This window comes from Mus pahari, chromosome 5, assembly GCF_900095145.1.
Source record: "Mus pahari chromosome 5, PAHARI_EIJ_v1.1, whole genome shotgun sequence".
Taxonomy (NCBI): Eukaryota; Metazoa; Chordata; class Mammalia; order Rodentia; family Muridae; genus Mus; species Mus pahari.
Window position 1 is genome coordinate 23592103 of NC_034594.1, and position 20823 is coordinate 23612925.

Consider the following 20823-nt stretch of genomic DNA (forward strand, 5'->3'; position numbering starts at 1 on the left):
TCGCGTCTCCGGCGCGCTGAGTGACACCAGAGTCCCGCCCGCGCACGTCACTTCCGCGACGCCTCCGCCGCAGTGCCTTGTGGGTAGCCGGCCAGGGGTCTCCTGGCGACAACCATGGCGGGGGATGTGGGCGGTCGCAGCTGCACGGACGCGGAGCTGCTGCTGCACCCTGAGCTGCTATCCCAGGAGTTCCTCCTCCTCACCCTGGAGCAGGTGGGGCGCTCGGGCCCGACCGAGGACGGACGGGCAGCCGGGAGGCCAGGCAGGCCTGCGGGAGGCTCGTGGCCGCTCCCCGCCCACACTGATCCGATGGGGCTTGCCTCCCTTGATCCCCAAAGGAAGCCTCCAGAGAGAGACTGGAGTCCCCGGGAAATCCTCTAGAGCTCGGAAAGGGTGTCTCGGACGACCTCCGCTGCCTGTGTGCAAGCAACGGCCTGCGGAAGAGAGAGACTAGGAGAACAGACCGGGAGGGAAGAAGTCTGGGGCAGGCAGGGCTGGATCCAAAACATCTGAACATGAGTCTGTTAGGTAGCTCCTCGCCTCTCTTAGAGACAGACACTCAGGTCCCAGAGAGATGGACCTACTTCCTAAGATCATCAGGACACAGTCACCCTTTGGAAAACTTAAAGCACCTAGCTTTCCAGGTGGTGCTTGTGCCCCCTCCTGCCCCTGCAGTGTGACCTAAGATAATAGCAAATCATAAAAGAAAAGTGTGATGTTTTACTTAAAATGACAGAGTTGCTGAAAGTTTCTCTAGAGTTTTATGTGGCACGTTTTGTTCTCCATGCGGTCTTGCTTCCCCTCAGTACCTTATCTTTCTCTAATTTCTTTGAAGTTCTCAGTCACCATTTTAATAATGACTTGTATCCTGTGATTCTCAATCTTTTAATCACACCAGGATAATCAAAGGCTTACTAAAATTTGTTATTGAGCCCCATCATCTGCTTTTCATTAAGTACATTCCAAATGTGCGCCGACACTTCATTTTAACCCATTCTTGCTGATGTCCCGAGGACAGCACTTTTAAGCATTGCTGCCAGAAGGCAGCCCCTTCAGTGCCATCCAAGCAAATGACATCCTCTGGGAATGTTGTTCAGGAGTATTCAGATACTCCCATCCCAGAGTAATTGCAAGTTGAAAGCCAGTAATATACTGTATGTAAGAGGAATAAGATGATTCAGCAACTTAAAAATGAAGTCAAACTAAACAGCTGGCATTGTTTTTGTTTTTTTTTCCATTTTAGCAAAGCATATTTTTCCTGTGTGTTTTGCAATATTGTGCTCCAAGATGTTGAGACGGAACTGGGATATGAGAGAGAATAAATTATTTAAGTTTTTTAGGCATGTAAATATGCCTAAATGGTTGGACTGTGAATTGAATGGTGAAAATAGGTTGAAACAGACTGCTAATGGTCTATTGTTACTGTCATCAGAATGGAGAGTTAAATTTCCTTCTGCAGTAGTGCTCTGTGTATGTGTGTGTGTGTGTAGGGGGCGTCTCCATAGTGAAGCCAGTACTTGGCATACTTAAGGCCCTGGGTTCAGACACCAGCAACAAAACAAAACAAAATGCAAGTACTCACCACATTAAATGAAACATGAGAAATAAAACACAGAATGAGACTGAGATCCTACCCCACCAATCTGACCATAATGGTCCGACTCAGTAGCTTATGGACAGAATTTGATGCTTTTTTTTTTTTTAATCTGTTTTTCTCAGGCAGTGTCCCATTTTTATTTAGATTAAGAAGGTAGTGACAGTGGTAGAATGGTCCTCTACTTCTGGACTTGGCCAGCAGTCCTCTTAGTGAGGGCACGTGGTCACTCTAAGATGAAGCTGAACTTTATAGAATGCTATGGGTCTTTAATACCCTAATTATACAGTTTGACTCTTATATGGTTGTGAAAGTAGCTTTATAATTTACTTAAGTATAATGCTTTCACCATGTTACGTGGCTAGGTAACTTTTAAATGAAAGATGGTGTTTTGAAGTTACTTTTGTTTCCTTTCACACAGAAGAACATACCAGTTGAAAATGAGGTAAGGGTAAACAAAGACAACCTTACCGACCTTTATGTCCAGCATGCCATACCATTGCCTCAGAGGGATTTGCCAAAGAATCGATGGGGGAAGATGATGGAGAAGAAAAGAGAGCACCATGAAGTGAAAAATGACACCAAAAGGTACTTTTTTTGTGGTTGATAATCTGATCCTTTGTGACTAAAAGGGTTTTTGGTTTTTGGTTTTGTTTTTTTTCCTACCAGGTAAACTTAGGCTGGGGGCGGGAGGAGTTATTTATTTGGTCACTGGATGAGCACCAAGTACTATGATTGTGGGTGATACTGACATCCCTTTTCTCATGCTTTAGTGGAGAGAAACTTAAGTGCATGCTATGATAGGCAGAGATAAATGCTAAGGAGACAGGTGAATCATGGAGGGATAATGATAAACTGGCCAGCAGCTGCTTGACTGCAGAATGACAGTAGAAAGAACTGTAAGAAGTAGAGATGTGTCCTATATTCCACACTGAGAGAGTCTGGGTCAGCAATGTGTCTGTCACACATCAGTCCAGGAATGGAGACAGAAGGAGGTAAAATACCTCCTGTGAATGAGCTTGGGATTGTGGGATCAAGTGAAGCGCTTGGGATTGTGGGATCAAGTGACGCGTGTGAATTTTGAGGATTTGCCTTTACTCTGAGATGAGAAACTATGAGAAGGTTTTAAGACATCCATGGCCCTACACAATGACATTTTTAAAATTTTATTTATTTATTTATTTATTTACTTATTTATTACACTCCATATTTAACACCACCCTCCACCCTCCTCTTGATCCCACTTTGGGCCTGTCACTGAACCTTCTTTTCCTCAGGCCCCTCTCCATTTCCATCCATGTAATTCTTTCAGACAGGAACAATTATGGGTCAGAGTTGTGACTGTGGGATGGCCCCCTCTCCCTCATTTGATGCCCTGTCTTCCTGCTGGAGGTAGGCTCTATAAGTTCCCTCTCCCTACTGTTGAGCATCTCATCTAAGGTCCCTTCTTTTGAGTCCTGAGAGTCTCTCACCTTCCAGGTCTCTGGTGCATTCTGGAGGGTCCCCCCAACCTCCTGTCTCCCAAGGATGTCTGTTTCCATTCTTTCTGCTGGCACTCAGGACTTTAGTCCTTTTTCCTCACCCAATACCAGATCAAGTTCCCCTCTCCCCGGCTCCCCTTTCCCTCCCAGGTCCCTCCCTCCTTCCCCACTTGTCATTGCTTTTTTCTCCCTCTCAAGTGGGACTGAGGCATCCTCACTTGGCACTTCAGTTTGTTGACCTTTTTGAGTTCTGTGGACTTCATCTTCAGTGTTCTGTACATTTTTTTGTTTATATTTGTTTTTTTTTGTTTTGTTTTGTTTTGTTTTTGCTAACATCCACTTATTAGTGAGTATATACCATGCATGTCTTTTTGCATCTGCTTTACCTCACTCAGGATGATATTTTCTAGTTCCATCCATTTGCCTGCAATACTCAAGATGTCCTTATTCTTAATAACTGAGTAATATTCCATTGTGTGAATGAGCCATATTTTCTGTAGCCATTCTTCTGTTGTGGGACATCTGGGTTGTTTCAAGCTTCTAGCCATCACAAATAAGGCTGCTATGAACAGAGTGGAACATGTGCCCCTGTGGCATGGTGGGGCATCTTTTGGTATATTCCCAAGAGTAGTATATGGCTCTTCAGGTAGATGTATTTTCAGTTTTCTGAGGAACATCCAGATTGATTTCCAGAGTGGTTGTACCAGTTTGCAGTCCCACCAGCAATGGAGAAGTGTTCCTCTTTTTTTCACATCCTCTCCAACATGGGTTGTCACCTGAGGATTTGATCTTAGCCATTCTGATTGGTGTAAGGTGGAATCTCAAGGTTGTGAATTCTTGGTTTAGTTCTGTACCCCCTTTTTTGATTGGGTTGTTTAGTTTTTTGGTGATTAGCTTCTTGAGTTCTTTATATATTTTGGATATTAGCCCTCTATCGGATGTGAGGTTACTGAAGATTTTTTTTCCCAATCTGTAGGTTGCCGATTTGTCTTATTGACTATGTCCTTTGCCTTACAGAAACTCTCCAGTTTCATGAGGTCTCATTTACCAAATCTTGATCTTAGAGCCTGAGCCATTGGAGTTCTGTTTAAGAAATTTCCCCCCTGTGCCAATGAGGTCAAAGTTCTTTCCCACTTTCTCTTCTCTTAGATTCAGTGTATCTGGTTTTATTTTAAGGTCCTTGATCTACTTGGACTTGAGCTTTGGGCAAGGTGACAAATATTGGGTGTAGTTTCATTTTTCTACATACAGACAGCCAGTTAGACCAGCACCATTTATTGAAGATGCTTTCTCTTTTCCATTGTATATTTTTGGCTTCTTTGTCAAAGATCAAGTGTCCATAAGTGTGTGGTTTTATTTCCGGATCTTCAATTCTATTCCTTTGATCAACCTGTCTGTCTCTGTACCAATACCATGCAGTTTTGATCACCATTGCTCTGTAATAGAGCTTGAGATCAGGGATGGTGATCCCCCAGTCAGTCTTTATCGTTAAGAATTGTTTTCCTATTCTGGCTTTTTTCCCTTTCCAGATGAATTTGAAAAATTCATTCCATGTCTTTGAAAAATTGTGTTGGGATTTTGATGGGAATTGCACTGAATCTATAGATTACCTGTGGTAGGATGGCCATTTTTACTGTTAATTCTGCCAATCCACGTGCATGGGAGATCTCTCCATTTTCTGAGATCTTCGATTTCTTTATTGAGAAACTTGAAGATACTGTCATAGAGGTCTTTCACTTGTTTGGTTAGAGTTACCCCAAGGTATTTTACATTATTTGTGGCTATTGTAAAGGGAGTTGTTCCCCTAATTTCTTTCTTAGCCTGTTTATCATTTGTATAACGGAAGGCTACTGATTTATTTGGGTTAATTTTATATCTGGCCACTTTGCTGAAGTTGTTTATCAGCTGGAGAAGTTCTCTGGTAGAATTTTTGGGGTCACTTATGTATACTATCATATCATCTGCAAATAGTGAGATCTTTATTTCTTCTTTGCCAATTTGTATCCCCTTGATCTCATTTTGATGTCTTATTGTTCTAGGTAGCACTTCAGGTACTATATTGAATAGATATGGGGAGAGTGGGCAAACCTTTTCTTGCCCCCAGATTCTGTGGGATTGCTTCAATTTTGTCTCCATTTAATTTGATAGTGGCTATTGGTTTGCAGTAAATTGCTTTTATCATGTTTAGGCCTGGGTCTTGAATTCCTGATCTCTCCAATACTTTTAACATGAAGGTGTATTTTATCAAGTGCTTTTTTTCTGCATCTAAGGAGATGATCATGTGATTTTTTTTTTCCTTTGAGTTTGTTTATATAGTGAATTACATTAATGGATTTTCGTATATTAAACCAACCTTGGATCCCTGGGATGAAGCCTACTTGATCTTGGTAAATGATGGTTTTGATGTGTTCTTGGATTCAGTTTGCAAGAATTTTATTGAGTATTTCTGCATCGATATTCATAAGCAAGATTGGTCTGAAGTTCTCTTTTTTGGTTGGGTCCTTGTGTGGTTTAGGTATCAGTGATTGTGGCTTCATAGAATGAGTTGGGTAGTGTTCTTTCTGTTTCTATTTTATGGAATAGTTTGAGGAACATTGGTATCGGGTCTTCTTTGAAGGTCCAGTAGAATTCTGCACTAAATCCATCTGGCCCTGGGCTTTTTTTGGTTGGGAGGTTTTTAATGACTTCTTCTATTTCCTTGTGTGATATGGACTTGTTTAGTTTACCTGCTCTTGATTTAACTTTGGTATGTGGTATCTTTTAGAAAACCACCAATTTCATCTAGTTTTTCTAGTTTTGTTGAGTATAGGCATTTATGGTAGGATCTGATGTTTTTTTGAATTTCCTCCATTTCTGTTGTTGTTTCCCTTTTCATTTCTGATTTTGTTAATTTGGATACTGTTTCTCAGCCCTTTAGTTAGTTAGGAGTTTATCTATCTTGTTAATTCTCTCAAAGAACCAGCTTCTGGTTTTGTTGATTCTTTGTATTGTTTTCTTTGTTTCTATTTGGTTGATTTCCACCCTGAGTTTGACTATTTCCTGCCTTCTGTTCCTCTTTGGTGAGTTTGCTTATTTTTGTTCTAGAGTTCGCAGGTGTGCTGTTGTTAGTATAAGATCTCTCCAGTTTCTTTACTTAGTGCTATGAACTTTCCTCTTAGCACTGCTTTCATTGTGTCCCATAAGTTTGGGTATGACGTGTCAATATTTTCATTAAAATCCGGGAAGTCTTTAATTTCTTTATTTGTTTCTTCCCTGACCAAGTTATCATTGAGTGGAGTTGCTTAGTTTCCACATGTATCTGGGCTTTCTGTAGTTTTTGCTGACTTGAAGACCAGCCTTAGACCATGGTGATCTGTTAGGATACATGGTATTATTTCAGTCTTTTTGTATTGGTTGAGGGTTGTTTTTTGACCAATTATGTTTTGTTTTAGGGTGAAATGTCCTGTAGATATCCATTAAATCCACTTGGTTCATAACCTCTCTTAGTTTCACTGTGTCTCTGTTTAGTTTCTGTTTCAATGACCTGTGCATTGGTGAGAGTGGGGTATTGAAGCCTCCCACTATTATTGTATAGGGTTCAATGTGTGATTTGAGCTTAGTAGAGTTTCTTTTATGAATGTGGGTGCTCTTGCATTTGGGGCATAGATGTTCAGAATTGAGATTTTCTATTGGTGGATTTTTTTCCCCTTGATGAATATGAAGTTTCCTTCTTCATCACACTTGATAAGTTTGGTTGAAAGTCTATTTTATTGGATATTAGGATGGCAACTCTTGCTTGTTTCCTGGGACCATTTGCTTAGAAGACCTTTTTCCATCTTTTTACTCTGAGAGAGTATCTGTCTTTGTGATTGAGGTGTGTTTCTTGTATGCAGCAAAATGCTGGATTTTGTTTGTGTATCCAGTCTGTTAACTTATGTGTTTTTAATGGGTGAGTTGAATCCGTTAGTATTGAGAGATATTAAAGAGAGATGTGTTGGTTCCTGATATGTTTATTTTTTTCGGTGGCTTTATATACTTGTGGTTCTCTCCTTTTGGCTGTGTTGTGAGATGCTTACTATCTTGTCCTTTCTTTGGTGCAGGTACCTTCCTTGTGTTGGAATTTCCTTCTGGGATCCTCTGCAGGGCTGGGTTGGTAGACAGATACTGTTTGAATTTGGTTTTGTCCTGGAATATTTTGTTTTCTCCATCTTTGTTGATTGAGAGTTTGGCTGGGTATAGTAGCTTGGGCTGGCATTTGTCTTCTCTTAGAGTCTGCATGACCTCTGACCAGGATCTTCTGGCTTTCATAGTTTCTTTGAGAAGTCTGGTGTAATTCTGCTAGGTTTACCTTTGTATGTTACTTGGTCCCTTTCCCTTGCAGCTTTTTATATTCTTTCTTTGTTCTGTGTGTTTAGTGTTTTGATTATTATGTGACGAGAGGATTATTTTTCTGGTCCCATTTATTTGGTGTTCTATAGGTTTCTTGTACCTTTATGGCCATCTCTTTCTTTAGGTTAGGGAAGTTTTCTTCTATGATTTTGTTGAAGACATTTTCGGGTCCTTTGAGCTGGGAATCTTCATTCTTCTCTATTCTCATTTTTCTTAGATTTGGTCCTTTTATTGTGTCCTGAATTTCTTGGGTGCTTTTTGTGTTTTGAATTTTTTATGCTTAGGAGTTTTTTATGTTTTGAATTTTCTTTGACAGTTGTGTCAGTCTCTTCAATATCTTCTACACCTGAAATTCTCTCTTCTATCTTTTGTATTCTGTTGGTGATACTTACATATGTAATTCTAATTCCTGACCTTTTCCCTAGGTTTTCCATTTCCAGATTTGCCTCCATTTGTGTGTGTGTGTATGTGTGTGTGTGTGTGTGTGTGTGTGTGTGTGTGTGTGGTGTTTAATTTATTTTATTTTTTTATTTTTTATTGTTTCTGCTTCTACTTTTAGGTCTTGAGTCGCTTTATTCAATTCCTTCACCTGTTTACCTGTGTTTTCCTGTATTTCTTTCAGTGAGTTATTGATATCCTCCTTAAAGGAATCTATTTTCTTCATGAGATAGGATTTTATGTCAGCTTCCTAATTTTCAGGTGTGCTGTATTCAGGGCTTGCTATGGTGGGAGAACTGGGTTCTGATGATGCCCACGTTTATTGCTTCTGTTACTTATGATCTTGAACTTGCCTTTCACCATCTGGGTATTTGTTGGTCTGGGTGACTGTCTGGAGTCTGCCTCTTTTATCCCCGGGTTGCTTCAGTTCTCCTGGTAGGCCTGCAGTTTTGGCTGTAGCAGACCACCTGTAGGGCCTTCCAAGCTGCTGATCTGTTGCCCTGGCTGCAGTAGATCTCCTGGGAGGCCTTCAGACTGTTGGGTCTTCAGTGGAGCAGTCAAGCTGTTATCCAACTGCTCTGAGTGCAGCTGATCCTTAGCTGCTCTGAGTGCAGTGTGTCCTCTAGGATGGGTCAGAATATGGTGTTTTCACTGGAGTACACCAACTAGGAGTCTGCCCCAGCAGAAAGGACTGGGTGCAAGGGGTGGAAGGGCCTAAAGGGAAGTGGTATTCGGGAGAGTGGGGGTTTTGGTGGGTGATGGGTCCCGAGTCCACTGGGCTCCCAGCAGCAGCTCTGGGACTTCAGGGTGGGGGTCCACTCTGAAGACGGAGTAACAGAAACCAGAGGCCTTGAACCAATGCAGTGAACACTAAAGATGTCTGTCTTGACAGAAGGTATACTGTGTGATAATACACTGTCACACATTGCAGCTTCCATGATGGAAGTTTGTTGTTTTGTTTTTATTTTATTTATTTTACCTTTGGTAGGGAGGTTACAAGGGTGAATATGAAGTGACAGGGAGATGAATGGGATTGGGATGCATGATGGGAAACTCACAAAGAATCAATGAAGAATTAAAAGGGAGAGGAAGAAAAGAAGGGAGGAGGAGAAAGGGGAAGGGTGTGCTATTATCCAGGCAGTACATGATGGTTTTGACTAAGGAATTTGATGGGCTAAGGTCTAGATGTATTTTGAAGGTAGAATCAATAGAATTTGTTGACTTTTGAGGAAAAAAAAAAATGAAGAGTCAAGTAAGATCTCAACCTTTTTGACTAATGTGGAAATGAGGAGTGTTACTTAGGCACAGTCATCTAATTCTTAAAATATTCCTAAATTTCAGAAAACTAATCAAATTGCTTTAGAAGGAAATTTTCATTTGACTAGTAAATGTTGTTGACTTCCTTGTGAGGTTGACATTCTGAGATCCATGAGTGTTGGTTGTAATAGTGGTGGTATTTATCAGTTACCTGAACCTTCTCTTCATAGGCACTGTGTAGAGAATGGACTAGAGCCATAAGAGGAGGTTTGGAAGGGTGGGGAAGAGGGAAGATGTAAGTTTAAGTTGACAGTGGCTTTAATCTCTTGTGAGTCTCTCAGCTGAGGTGACTGGGCAACTTGAATGTAGTCGAATATAAGTGTCTTAGTCTTCTGGAAAAGAAGTACAAACGGCTCATCATTGATCAGGATGATTGCATATTAGTACACTTCAGTGCTAGCCTTCAGGAGCCTCTGAATTGTTATGTGTACCTTTCATTTCATTTACTTGTTGAGATTCTTCAGTTCAAGCAGTACTATTAGCACATTCCAGCACTTATCCTAGTAGTAAGCAAACCATTCAGTGCTCATCAGCTCATCATATTTTCCTTCAAAGCTAAACTTAATAGCCCACAGGTATTGTTTAGAAAAGATCTTTGGCTTTATTGTAAGAATTTGCAATTTGGAGGTTGAGGTTTAAAGCTCAGTTATAGAGCACTTACGTAGATGGTGTGCAAAGTCTGGGTTTGGTACCAGCACTATAGGACTCCCAACCCCACCCCCACCCCCCAGTTCTGCTTGTGCACACACACAAAGTTTTACAATTTGGATCTTGAACCAGAGCATTATAGTTGAGATTATCTAAAAGTATCCTGTTTTGGTGAACTCACTGTTTTTTTCTATGGATAAACATGGTTCCAGAAGAATGCTATAACTAGTCCAAGGTGAGACATAGTATATTAGTTACATTTCTATTGCTGTGATACAGCGTCATGGCCAAGGCAGCTTATGGAAGGAAGAGTTTTATTTGGCTTGTGGTTCCAGGGGAATAAAAGCCCACCACCATCACAGTAGCAAGCCCTGGGCAGGGTGTCAGGGACAGCTGAGAGCTCCCATCTCAGACCCCAAATGGGAAGCAGAGAGAGCAACCTCCAAATGGTACAAGTCTTTAACCCCCATCCTGTGGGTCCTGACCCTTTGAGGGTCAAATGACCCTTCCACAAGGGTTGCCCAAGACCATCAGAAAACAGATATTTATATTAAAATTCACAAGAGTAGCAAAATTAGTTAAGAAGTCACAATGAAAATAATTTTGTGATTGGGGACCACTATAACATGAGGAACTATATTAAATGCCCTCCCTCAGAAGATGTAACTGACCAAAGATGAGGGTGGGCATAGAGGTTTCAATGCCTGAATGAAGATGGAGGCTGTGTTTCACAGTACAAGCGTGTTCCTTTGGTCTGTGCACACCATTGACTTATTCTACAGTGGGTTTATAGTCTGCTTGTTTTGCAAAAAGGCCACTAACTGACTGAAAGTCTTCACGGGCTCAGCCTTCACAGTCACTCATCCCTCCCTTGGGGATTCACGCAAAGCAATGCTCAGCCCTGCCAGCTCCATCCACTGAAAGTTCCTGTGCCGGTCACTGCTGCTAATCTTCTATACCTTGTATTTATTCTGTGTTTTCTATGCTAATGCATGTTTAAATCCACAAGTATTCACAATAACCTGCATTGTTCAGGCCTGTGCTTTCGAGCAGTGAAATGTACCAGTTAACCAATGGCCATGAAGACTCATCAAATCCCATGATTACAATTGTACAGATGTTTTAATCACTGATGAGAAAGTATCCAGACCTTGGAAACACTTGGTGACTGTAGTAGGACTTTGCTTTGTTGTTTATGGACTATTGCTATGGGAGTCTTGGAACTGTCTTGTAGTTTCTCTTGTAAAATAATAATGGATTGTGATCACATGGTCAGGATAGCACTACTAATAAGCTGCTCTTTTTTTATTATGGAGCTAGCTAATACTTATATTAGTTATCTTCTATTTCTTTGATAAAGCACCAGATCAAGGCAGTTTGTAGACAGAAGGGCTTATTTGGGCTTATAAGGAGGTCTTTCCCTAATCCAGAGCGATGAGTCCATCTGGCGTGCATTCATGGCAGCCAGCAGTAGACAGTTGTGAACTCCCATCTTGAACTGCAAGCAGGAAATAGAGAACAAACTGGAAATGTCAGAAGTCTTTGAACTCTCCTCGCCCTCCCCCATTGAGGTGCTCCTTTAGAAACGCCACAGATCCTAAATTGCCCAAACAGCATTCACACTCCCAAGACCAGGAGGGACATCTCATTATAAATGATGATGAAATCTCTTACAAATAAATCCTTTGTACTTTAAAGCATAGAGAATTGTTTCTTTGTGCCTGGGAGTCTTACTTCCAATTATTTCCTTTACCACAGTCTGTTCACTAAACCTTGTTGCTTATTGACCTGCCAGTGTGTGTGGTGTTTTATAAGAGGACATCTCTCTGCTTTCAGGAGTAGTGCTGTAGATGGGTTAAGGAAAAGACCCCTCATTGTGTTCGATGGGAGCTCAACGAGCACAAGCATCAAAGTGAAAAAGACGGAGAACGGAGCAGACGACCGGCTCAAGCCTCTTGCCCGGACAGGCTCCACCAGCAACGCCTTCTGGAAATCACCAAATTCCTCTTCACAGATTTCACCCCTAGTATTGTTTTCCAATTTGCCTGTGAACAATAAAATGGAGCACAATAATAATGACACTAAACAGAACCATGACTTAATGCATAGGAAAAGTCCTTCGGGTCCAGTGAAGTCACCACCTCTGTCCCCTGTTGGAACTACTCCTGTGAAATTAAAGCGGGCTGCTCCTAAGGAAGAGGCAGAGGCCACAGTAAGTGTGGGGTGGCTTCAGTATTGAGCATGGCACTGAGCATCCACCCTGTAGCCCTGGGCCAACTGGCTGTGCTTGGTTCCTTTTGGGGGTAGACAGGGTGCTAAAAACAGGCCTATTTCCTTTAGTGTGTTATGATCTGAAAACAGTATAGAGTTTAAAATTTGGCTTCATGTCACACTATAGTGGAATTTTGATAGTTAAGCTGACACCTTTCCTTACTATACTGATACAAAGGACCACCCTGAGACCAGTCCCTGCAGCACAGAAGGCTTAGTGGCCCCACCTGCACAGAGCCCACTGATGCCCTGAGGGAGATCATATCTCACCTGCCCAGGCTCTCAGACTCCCCAGTCTACCCCAGTAGGTACTCCTTCCTGACTCTTCAGAGTGCATCCGTGGCCAAGCCATTCGTATAGTTCAGGGTGGGCGGACACTGCTGGAGAAGAGAACACATGTGCTCCTACCTGACTCTGCAAACCACAGTGCCCACTTGCTGCCCTGGAACTCTGCAGTGTTTGGGTTTTTTTATCCTGTAGTTCATATATTTGAATCCTAGAATTTAAAAATCTACAATGATTATTGTTTTTGAAAGTTCACTAAATTTCTTTCTATATAAAATGAATGCAGAGAGGAAGATTTCATAAAATTTTCTCTTTCCAACTTGGAATCAAAAAGGTGAATACTCCTTTGTTGGTGAGGTCCAGAATGCTGTTGTCTAGGGCAACACATTTATAAAGTAGTATTTGGGCCTAGGCCCTAAGTCTGTTTGTACTTTAACTTACCTTAGAATCTACTCTTCCCTAAACACCAAATTACTTAACTTTGGAAGGATAGAGGAGTTCTAAGGGGAGTCTCTTACATATGTGCGTTCTGCTGTTTTGAAACATCGTGATACTTGGATTTTATACATCACAGCTGCATGACTTTTTCAGTTAAGTGGCCAGACTGTGTAGAGAATATGCTGGACGCCAATATGCTTTCATACTTATTTTAACCACTTTTGTGAGATAGAGGAAAACATGGGATGAAAAGAGAATAATCCAAGGCTGGAGAAATGGCTCAGCCCTTAAGAGCACTCACTGACTGCTCTTCTAGAGGTCCTGAGTTCAATTCCCAGCAACCACATGGTGGCTCACAACCATTTATACTTGGATCCAGTGCTCTCTTCTGGTGTGTCTTAAGACAGTGACAATGTACTCACATACATTACATACATAAAGAAATCTTTTTAAAAACTAATTTTTTAAAAAAGTAAAAAGAATAATCCACATCTGAAATACTACAATGAGAAGTGAGCCTTTGAGGCATATGTATTTACACCCATGACCTTTGTATATACATGTAGATACATATAGCTAGGTATTACCTTAGAAATGTAAATATTTAGTGAACATGTTTCATGAAGTTTAGACTATGACATCAGGGACAGAGATGGGCTAGGATCTTCAAGAGAGGCCTATTCCCTCTACCTTCTGTAGTTTCTGGTTCTGCTGTTTATGGGATAAGGTTCAAAGGGTGTGTGTGTGTGTGTGTATGAGAGAGAGAGAGAGAGAGAGAGAGAGAGAGAGAGAGAGAGAGAGAGAATGATCTTAGTGTAGAACATTTGAGAGCCACAGAACAGACAAGTGGGAGCCAAGAGATATACTTATTTACTAATTGGAGCATCATTCCCACCAGAGGGCAGCAGTGCTCTTGCTTGACTGGGTGAGTGCTCATTTGAACGTCCGAGGCATCTGCTGTTATAAACTGTTTCTGTTCCTGTCTTCTAGAATCACCTGAAGCCTCCAGAGGTGAAGAGGAAGATACAGCATGTTACATGGCCGTGAAAGCAAGCCTCCAAAATATAAACAGAGCTGCAGCCACAGTTTTCAGATGAGTCCACAGTATCTACAGTAATACTGTGGGATTTTCTTGAGGTTTAAGATAGGTTTGGAAAATGAGTCTTTTCCTTCTCTCCCTCCCTCTATTCCTTCTTCCCTTCCTTACAATGTCTTGACTTTCATGTCCCAATTAGGGAAGAATTTCTTTTTAAAAGAGAGCTTTGTACACATCCTCTACAAATTCTTTTCCTAAGCAGAAGCATAAAGCAGTTCACAGTATTGTGGCAAATATTGCCACCTGCATCTTGAAGGGTTCGCCAAGGAAAGTGTGTTGATGGTGTTGATGGAAAAGCTTTCTGCTCTTTAGTTATGTATGCCACTCTGCCCCGCAGAAAGCAAAAGGGAAGTCGGGGCTTGCCATTCCTCTCTCTCAATGGCAGAAGCTGCTGTGTCTTTAGAATGTTCCTGGCTTNCAGGGACCCTGCCTACTCTTTTCTTATGTGGCTTGAGTTCTCACTGTGAGTTCAGCTATTTCTTGTATGAGCTTTATCTTTTTAAAATGAGACTGATTTCAAAGTCTTCAGGCTGGGTGATCATGTTAGAGGCAGTACTCTGTGTCAGAAAGTTTGGGAATGATGGGTCCTAGAGTCCTAGACATAAGAAAATCCAGAATGTGTGACAGTGGTGGTGGGGGTGCTTATCAGTATGCTCTGGGGTAGGCAGTTGTCATTATCAGAATGTTGGAGTTGGAATTCACTGTAGAATGCAGTAGGAAGTGGACTCTGTTGAAGAGGTCCATGTGCTATAATACAGCTTCCTGCAGCACTGTCCCATGCAGGGCTAAGTGATGCTCTTTTTATTTTTGTACAAGTAGCATTATCCACTTGTATAATGCAGGAAAATGAGAAAATACTGTTTGCTTTACGTTCGTGATGTCTAGCGTCTGCTCCTTCCTTTTCCTACTTAGAGCAGAAGATACTTCATAGATTTTTCCATATATAATCTTCAAATTGTTGGTTTGCCTTGTTAGTATGCCTTAGGGCCATCTCCTTTCTTTGATTTGTTAAAACAACCATTTTAGTTCATTTATCAGAATAGCCTTACAAAAAATAATTCAGCCTTGCAGGTAAGTACTGTTCTTAGACATCAACCCTGTAGTTTTTAAGTGTTCTTTTTTTTTTTTCCAGACTAAATTTGTACACATAAGACAAAATTTATGATATTAAGTGTTGCATGATTGTTGATGCTACAGTAATGTTTTAAATACATTGTCACCTGCAGGGTTGATAAGTTAATATTGTTGAAAGGAACTGTGCTCCTATATGTAATCGTCAAGGAATATTTTAAAAGTGTAGTTTTTAGAGTTCAACAACACATTGTATTTTATATTCAGTTGGTCTCTCTGCTTCCACTGGCCTTTCTCTCTTTAAGGAGAGAGTTAGCCATTTGACGGTTTTAAGTCAGTGGGAATTTATTTTTAGTTACTTGGTGAAATTAATTTTTAATTTGTATATTTAACGTACAGAGTAGGTTGGTAATAACAGCTGAACTGTGTAACATTGTTGCTTCAAATTGAAGTTTATACTATGAACATTCAGCGTCTATGCTCACATAGCAGCATATTGTTGAGCTGTCTTGAGTTTGAGAAGTGGAGAAGCATTGACCCATGCACTGTGTATTACGTAGTACCTCCGTCATGGAGCGCCATGCCTCCTGAAGGGATCATGGAATTGGCTTCCTCCATGTGATGAAGCATCGACTACTGGGCATCTGGAGCAGCTAGCTTGGGAGTGTTGTTCTGAAGTAGTGTTTCAGTTTGGGTAAGAAGGACTCGATGAGAGTGCTGAACAAGTCTGCCGTAGGTTTCCTTAATAGTATAGGGGGTTAGTATTGTTGCTTTGGATTCTGTATCCCAGTGAGGCAAGATACTCTTATTCCTGGGTTGGGCAGATAGATGGCATTAGAGGCAGTGGAAGCGCTTGAGGTACAAAAGGCACCGCATCTACCATCAGCAAGTCAGCCTCGTTCTTTTTTTCCTACTTTGAATATCCTGGTCTCTTTCCCATTCTCCTTCCTCTTTTCTCTAGGTCTAAGCTTCAGACTTAGATTTGCAGATTGTATTGTGTGTGTGACCTTGCTCCATTCACTAAGGGGTGAAGATAGTCTGACCCCAATCCTCTTCCATTTGAGGGGGTGCTAGATCACTGTGTGGATCCTACAGTCTGGAATCCTGTAGCACCAGGACACTAAATTGCTTCCCAAAGGCTGTTACAGCAGCATAGTTTTCCAGAGTAGCCTTATTAGTTTAGGCAGCTGCCAGACACTTGGAAGAGTGGCTCACTACTGCCATAAGGCTGTATTTGCTGGTATTAAAATTCTTCAGAATTGAAATTTTCATTTGAAATTCTGTTTTGGTTGACTTAAGTTTGAGAGACAGTTCAAAAACTGATGTAGAGACTCATTCAACAGCAATGACTTTTTAAAAACTTACATTAAGTAAAACNGCCGGTAGGTTAAATCCCCCCATGTAAGCGCTTTCTCTACTACTGTGGGGTTTGAGCAGTGCTNAGAGGCTACTAGTTGGTCAACNTGTGNTTAAGTATGCTTTTATTAAATGCTTGTGTACGTTTTGTAATTCAGTATAGAAAAGGTTGACCTTGTAATGTACATTTTTTGTATGTATAGTCTTTTAAGTAGCCTTGTCCTTATTTAAATAAACTGAATAAAGCTATCTTGAGCAGGCCTGTCATTTGCGATACAAATAAGATGAAAATTTTTTCCTATGACTTATGTGACTGAAGAAACTGGTTCAGGAAGTGCCATTATGTGTGGCATGATCTTATCCACGTTCAAGCAGCCCAGTCGGGTTCCCTTTTGTGAGCAAGAGGGCAGTTAGTGATGTCGTGTTTAAGATGTCTTGATTGATGTGAAGATGTGCATCCCCAAGTGTTCCACTCTGGGGAGAGTAGGTGTTTTTCTGAGGCAAGTTCTACCTCAGCCCTTTTGCTTATAACTCCTGATTACTGACCTTAAGTGACTAAATTCCTTAGCTGGGATCTTAATGTTGCTGTATTTGAAGACTGAAATTCTAAATCGAGCAACTGGGAAAATACTCTGGTAATTTTCTATTTCAAACAAAAAAGAGCAAAGACAAAGGTCTTCTTGCAGTGGTGTGTTTTATGAACTGAAATGACTAATTTTTTTCAATTGCTTAAAAACTCAGTTGATTTTCTTACTGTGAAATAGATGTGAGTTCTTGTGGATTTTAATTACATCAGGTTATGTTTTTAGGGCTGAGCAGGGTGATTCAATTCCTAATTCCATGCAGAAGGCAGGCAGTGAGAATGAAGTAATATATTTGGAATGACAGGATATGAACCAATAATTTATTCAGTAATTTATGTCTAGATGCACAGGAGCTTATTTTATGCCTTGGCTTATAACTTGGCAACTTTTCTATTCCTGTGGTAAGACACTATACCTAGAGCAAGTTAGAGAAGAAAGTTTATTTTGTGCTTACAGTTTCAGTGTCAGAATCCATGATGGCAGAGTAGAGGCAGTAGATGCCAGAAAGCAGGAGGGGCAGCTGATTGCCCACACCCTGAAACATAAGCAAGAGACAGAAAGCACACCACGGAGCCATGAGTCTCCCTCAAAAACTCAAAACCCACCCCCACCCCACCCCCAGACATACTTCTTCCAGCAAGGCCACATCTCCCAATGTTCCGTCCTACTCTTCTGTGTGTGATAAGATACCTTGACTTAGGCAACTTTAGAAGAAGGCTTATTTCAGGGGGTTAGAGTTTATGACAGCCACAGTGAGGAACATAGGCAGGCAGGCAGGCATGTCCTGAAGCTAACATCTTGAGACACAACCATAAGGCAGATAGACGGTCTTTTGAAACCTCAGCGTGATGCACCTCTGAGAAGGCCATGCCACCTAATCCCACCCAAAAACAGTTCTACCAGCTGAGGACCAAGTGTTCAAACATGTGATGCTGTGGTGGCCACTCTCATTCAAATTAGCACATTCAACTCCCTGACCCTCATGAGCCTATGGCCTTATATATCATAATGCAAAATGCACTGAGAACAGTCTTAGCATAGTTAAAAAGTCCAACTTTTGTCTTAGACCAAGGCAATCTCTTAAAGAAAAGCAAATTACATGCTTCCAACATACAGTGCCACAGGATGTACATTACCATTCCAAAAGGAACGAACGGGGCATAGTGAGGAAACACTGATCCACAGCAAGACCAAAATCCAACAGGGCAAATTCCAAATGCTAAAGCTTTGCATGTGATGGCAAAGGGCTTAGGTAGCTCCACTCTCTTAGCTTTGCTGCCTGAAACATACGTCTCTTTCCTTGGCTGGTTCCACTCCCCGTGGGCAACTCTTCTTGGCAGATGTCTCATGGCTCTGGCATCTTCAACATATTGGCATCTCCAGTGCAACCCTGGCTTCACAGCTTCACAGAATGGCCCTTCAAGGCCTCCCCATGCCAGGTCTCCCCGCCACAGCCCTGGCCTTAAAGGCTCTCCTTAACCATGGGAGATTATTATACAACCTCTCTGCTTGTGTATCCCTCATGACTCTGAAGCCAGAACCACGTGGACAACGCCAACAGGTTCAGCGTCCTGCTCAGAATGGAATCTAACCACACAGAACCACATTTGTTGCAACTTCCTTTGGCTGATGCGTTTTAGGGACAACCAATTCCGTAGGCCTTTCTTTTTTTCCAGTTTAGACACGTGCCTTGGTGTGGTCTGTCCCTGTGAGCCCTCATTCCTTTACTCCATTTCGAATTCATCTCTTTCTGCTCAAGCCTCAGCTCCAACATGAAATTGAATGCTGCTCTCTTTCTCCGCAAGTTATATTTCATTTTTCCCCAGTTGTTCTGATTAGAGTGAACAATTTTAATAACCATGTGATGGAGCCCATAGCAGTCCATGTCTTGAAAACTCCTTCATCAAGGAAATTAACCTAGTACTTCACAGTTGAGCCTCAGACAGAGTCTTAGGACAAAGGCAGAAAGCAGCCACATTCTTTGCCAAAATATCTCAGGACTGGCCTCTGATCCAGCTACTCATATTGTTTTCCTCGTAAGCCCCTCGAGTTGGGCCTCTGAAGTCCACTTTGCTCTCAGCACTCCTGTCTTCTAAGCTGCCACTAGAATGGCCCGTTGAGCCCTGCTTACAGCATTCGACTGCTTTCTTGGTCTAAAGTCCCAAATCATCCACATTCTCCCAAGAAGTGGCAGCGTCAGGCCTGTCATAGCAAGAGCCCACTCCCTGCTACCAAAGTCATATTAGTCAGGATTCTCTTAAAGGAACATAATTAATAGAATGAAGGAATCCTATCTGCCGCTGAAGTCCTAGGAAGGTCTTAGAGAGCTGATAGTATTAGAATTCTGAAAATATATGTTCTAACACCAGTGAAGGACTGTCTCAGGAATCAAGTAAACAGGTATATACAGAATCTCCACCCAGAAGACACGGAGTTTGCATTCTTCTCAGCAGTCCATGGAACCTTCTCTAACTATAGACCACATCCTAGACCGTAAACCAAGTGGTACCAAAATACAGAATAATTGAAATAATTTCCTGCGTTTTTACCAGAACATGATAGAATAAAACTAAAAATTACAAATTGTAAGAAAAATTACGGAAATCATGAAAAATGGGCAGATTGCTGTTTTAATGATTTTAAAAACTATCTTTAAATTTTAATATAGGACATTTTAATATACAATTCTTTAAATTTATTATTTGATAATTCAGTACATCTATATAGTGATGTGTGTGTTATGCTTACCCCGCCCATCTCATCCCAATAACAAAGGGTTGCTCTCACCATTGATCAAGACAGAAATTTCTTTTCACAGCAAGCCATGGTAAATCCAAATACTCTCAGGATGCCGCTAAAGATGCTGATACTAAGCAACTATTGAGAGCTCTTCCCTGAATGGAACATCTTTATCAACCGTTCTAAGAATTAGCAAATGTTGTGGAAGAGAGTACAGAAAAAATATACGGGCCAGACAATGACAGGAAGGACACAAGACATCTGCATATGACATGGGTGTTTTAAGCATGTGCAATATGCTCTTTATTAACCACATGGATTTACTGTCAACTCTTACCAAACCTTTAAAGATGAGCTTGCACCAGTGCTTATTAAATAGTTCCATAACACAAAAGGAATGGAACACTGCCAAACTCAGGAAGCTAGCATTACTCAGATAAGGTTGAACACACACACATACATACATACATACATACATACATACATACATACATACATACATACATACAAGAGGGGGTGAATTATAGATCAGTTTCCCCCCTGAACTGTTGGAAAGGATATATGCTCTTGGATTAGGTGAATTACTGGGGTGGGCTTTGAGATTTCAAGACTCCTGCCATTCCTGGTGCCCACTCTAATCTTCTGGTTGTGAGTCAAGATGTAAGCTCTCAACTGTTTCTTCAACTTCACCATCATGGAGTCTAACCCTCTGAACCCATAAGCCAAGTTAAATGCTTTCTTTTTTTTGTATGTTTATTTTTGAGATTGCATTTTAATTCATATTCCCCTTTCATGTCTCTAAACAGTCCCATGTGTCCCTTCTTGCTATCCTTCAAATTCATGGCCTCTTTTTTTTTTTTTCATCAGTTTAAATGTTCTCTTTTATAAGTTGTCTTGGTCATGGTGTTTTATCGCAGCAATAGAGAAGTAACTGAGACAGTGGCAGAACCTCAAGTCAGCTCTAAATCCAGAAGACCCAAGGTTGTTATAGTTACTTTTCTGCTGCTGTGATGAGACTCTTATGACCAAAAGAAATGTGGAGAAGGTCCACTTTTGTTTACAGCTTTGGAGGAGTAAGAGTGCCTCACGGTGGGGTGCATGACAGCCAAAGCAAGAAGCTGAAATCAGTATCCACAC

General features: G+C 41.3%; 1 protein-coding gene across 1 annotated transcript; it reads left to right on the top strand.

Moving 5' to 3' along the window:
• Positions 1–71: 71 nt before the first annotated feature.
• On the top strand, positions 72–14294 carry C5H2orf49 (chromosome 5 C2orf49 homolog). Its single transcript, XM_021198891.2, has 4 exons — positions 72–213; positions 2016–2182; positions 11683–12058; positions 13831–14294. Exons 1-4 carry the CDS (start codon positions 115–117, stop codon positions 13885–13887), a joined length of 699 nt encoding a protein of 232 aa, XP_021054550.1. The 5' UTR covers positions 72–114; the 3' UTR covers positions 13888–14294.
• The last annotated feature ends 6529 nt before the right edge of the window (positions 14295–20823 follow it).

Coding starts and splice junctions, on each gene's coding strand:
- C5H2orf49 (XM_021198891.2), top strand. CDS start 115: ATGGCGGGGGATGTGGGCGGTCGCAGCTGCACGGACGCGGAGCTGCTG. Junction 2,183..11,682: donor GTGAAAAATGACACCAAAAG/GTACTTTTTTTG, acceptor CTCTGCTTTCAG/GAGTAGTGCTGTAGATGGGT. Junction 12,059..13,830: donor AGGAAGAGGCAGAGGCCACA/GTAAGTGTGGGG, acceptor CCTGTCTTCTAG/AATCACCTGAAGCCTCCAGA.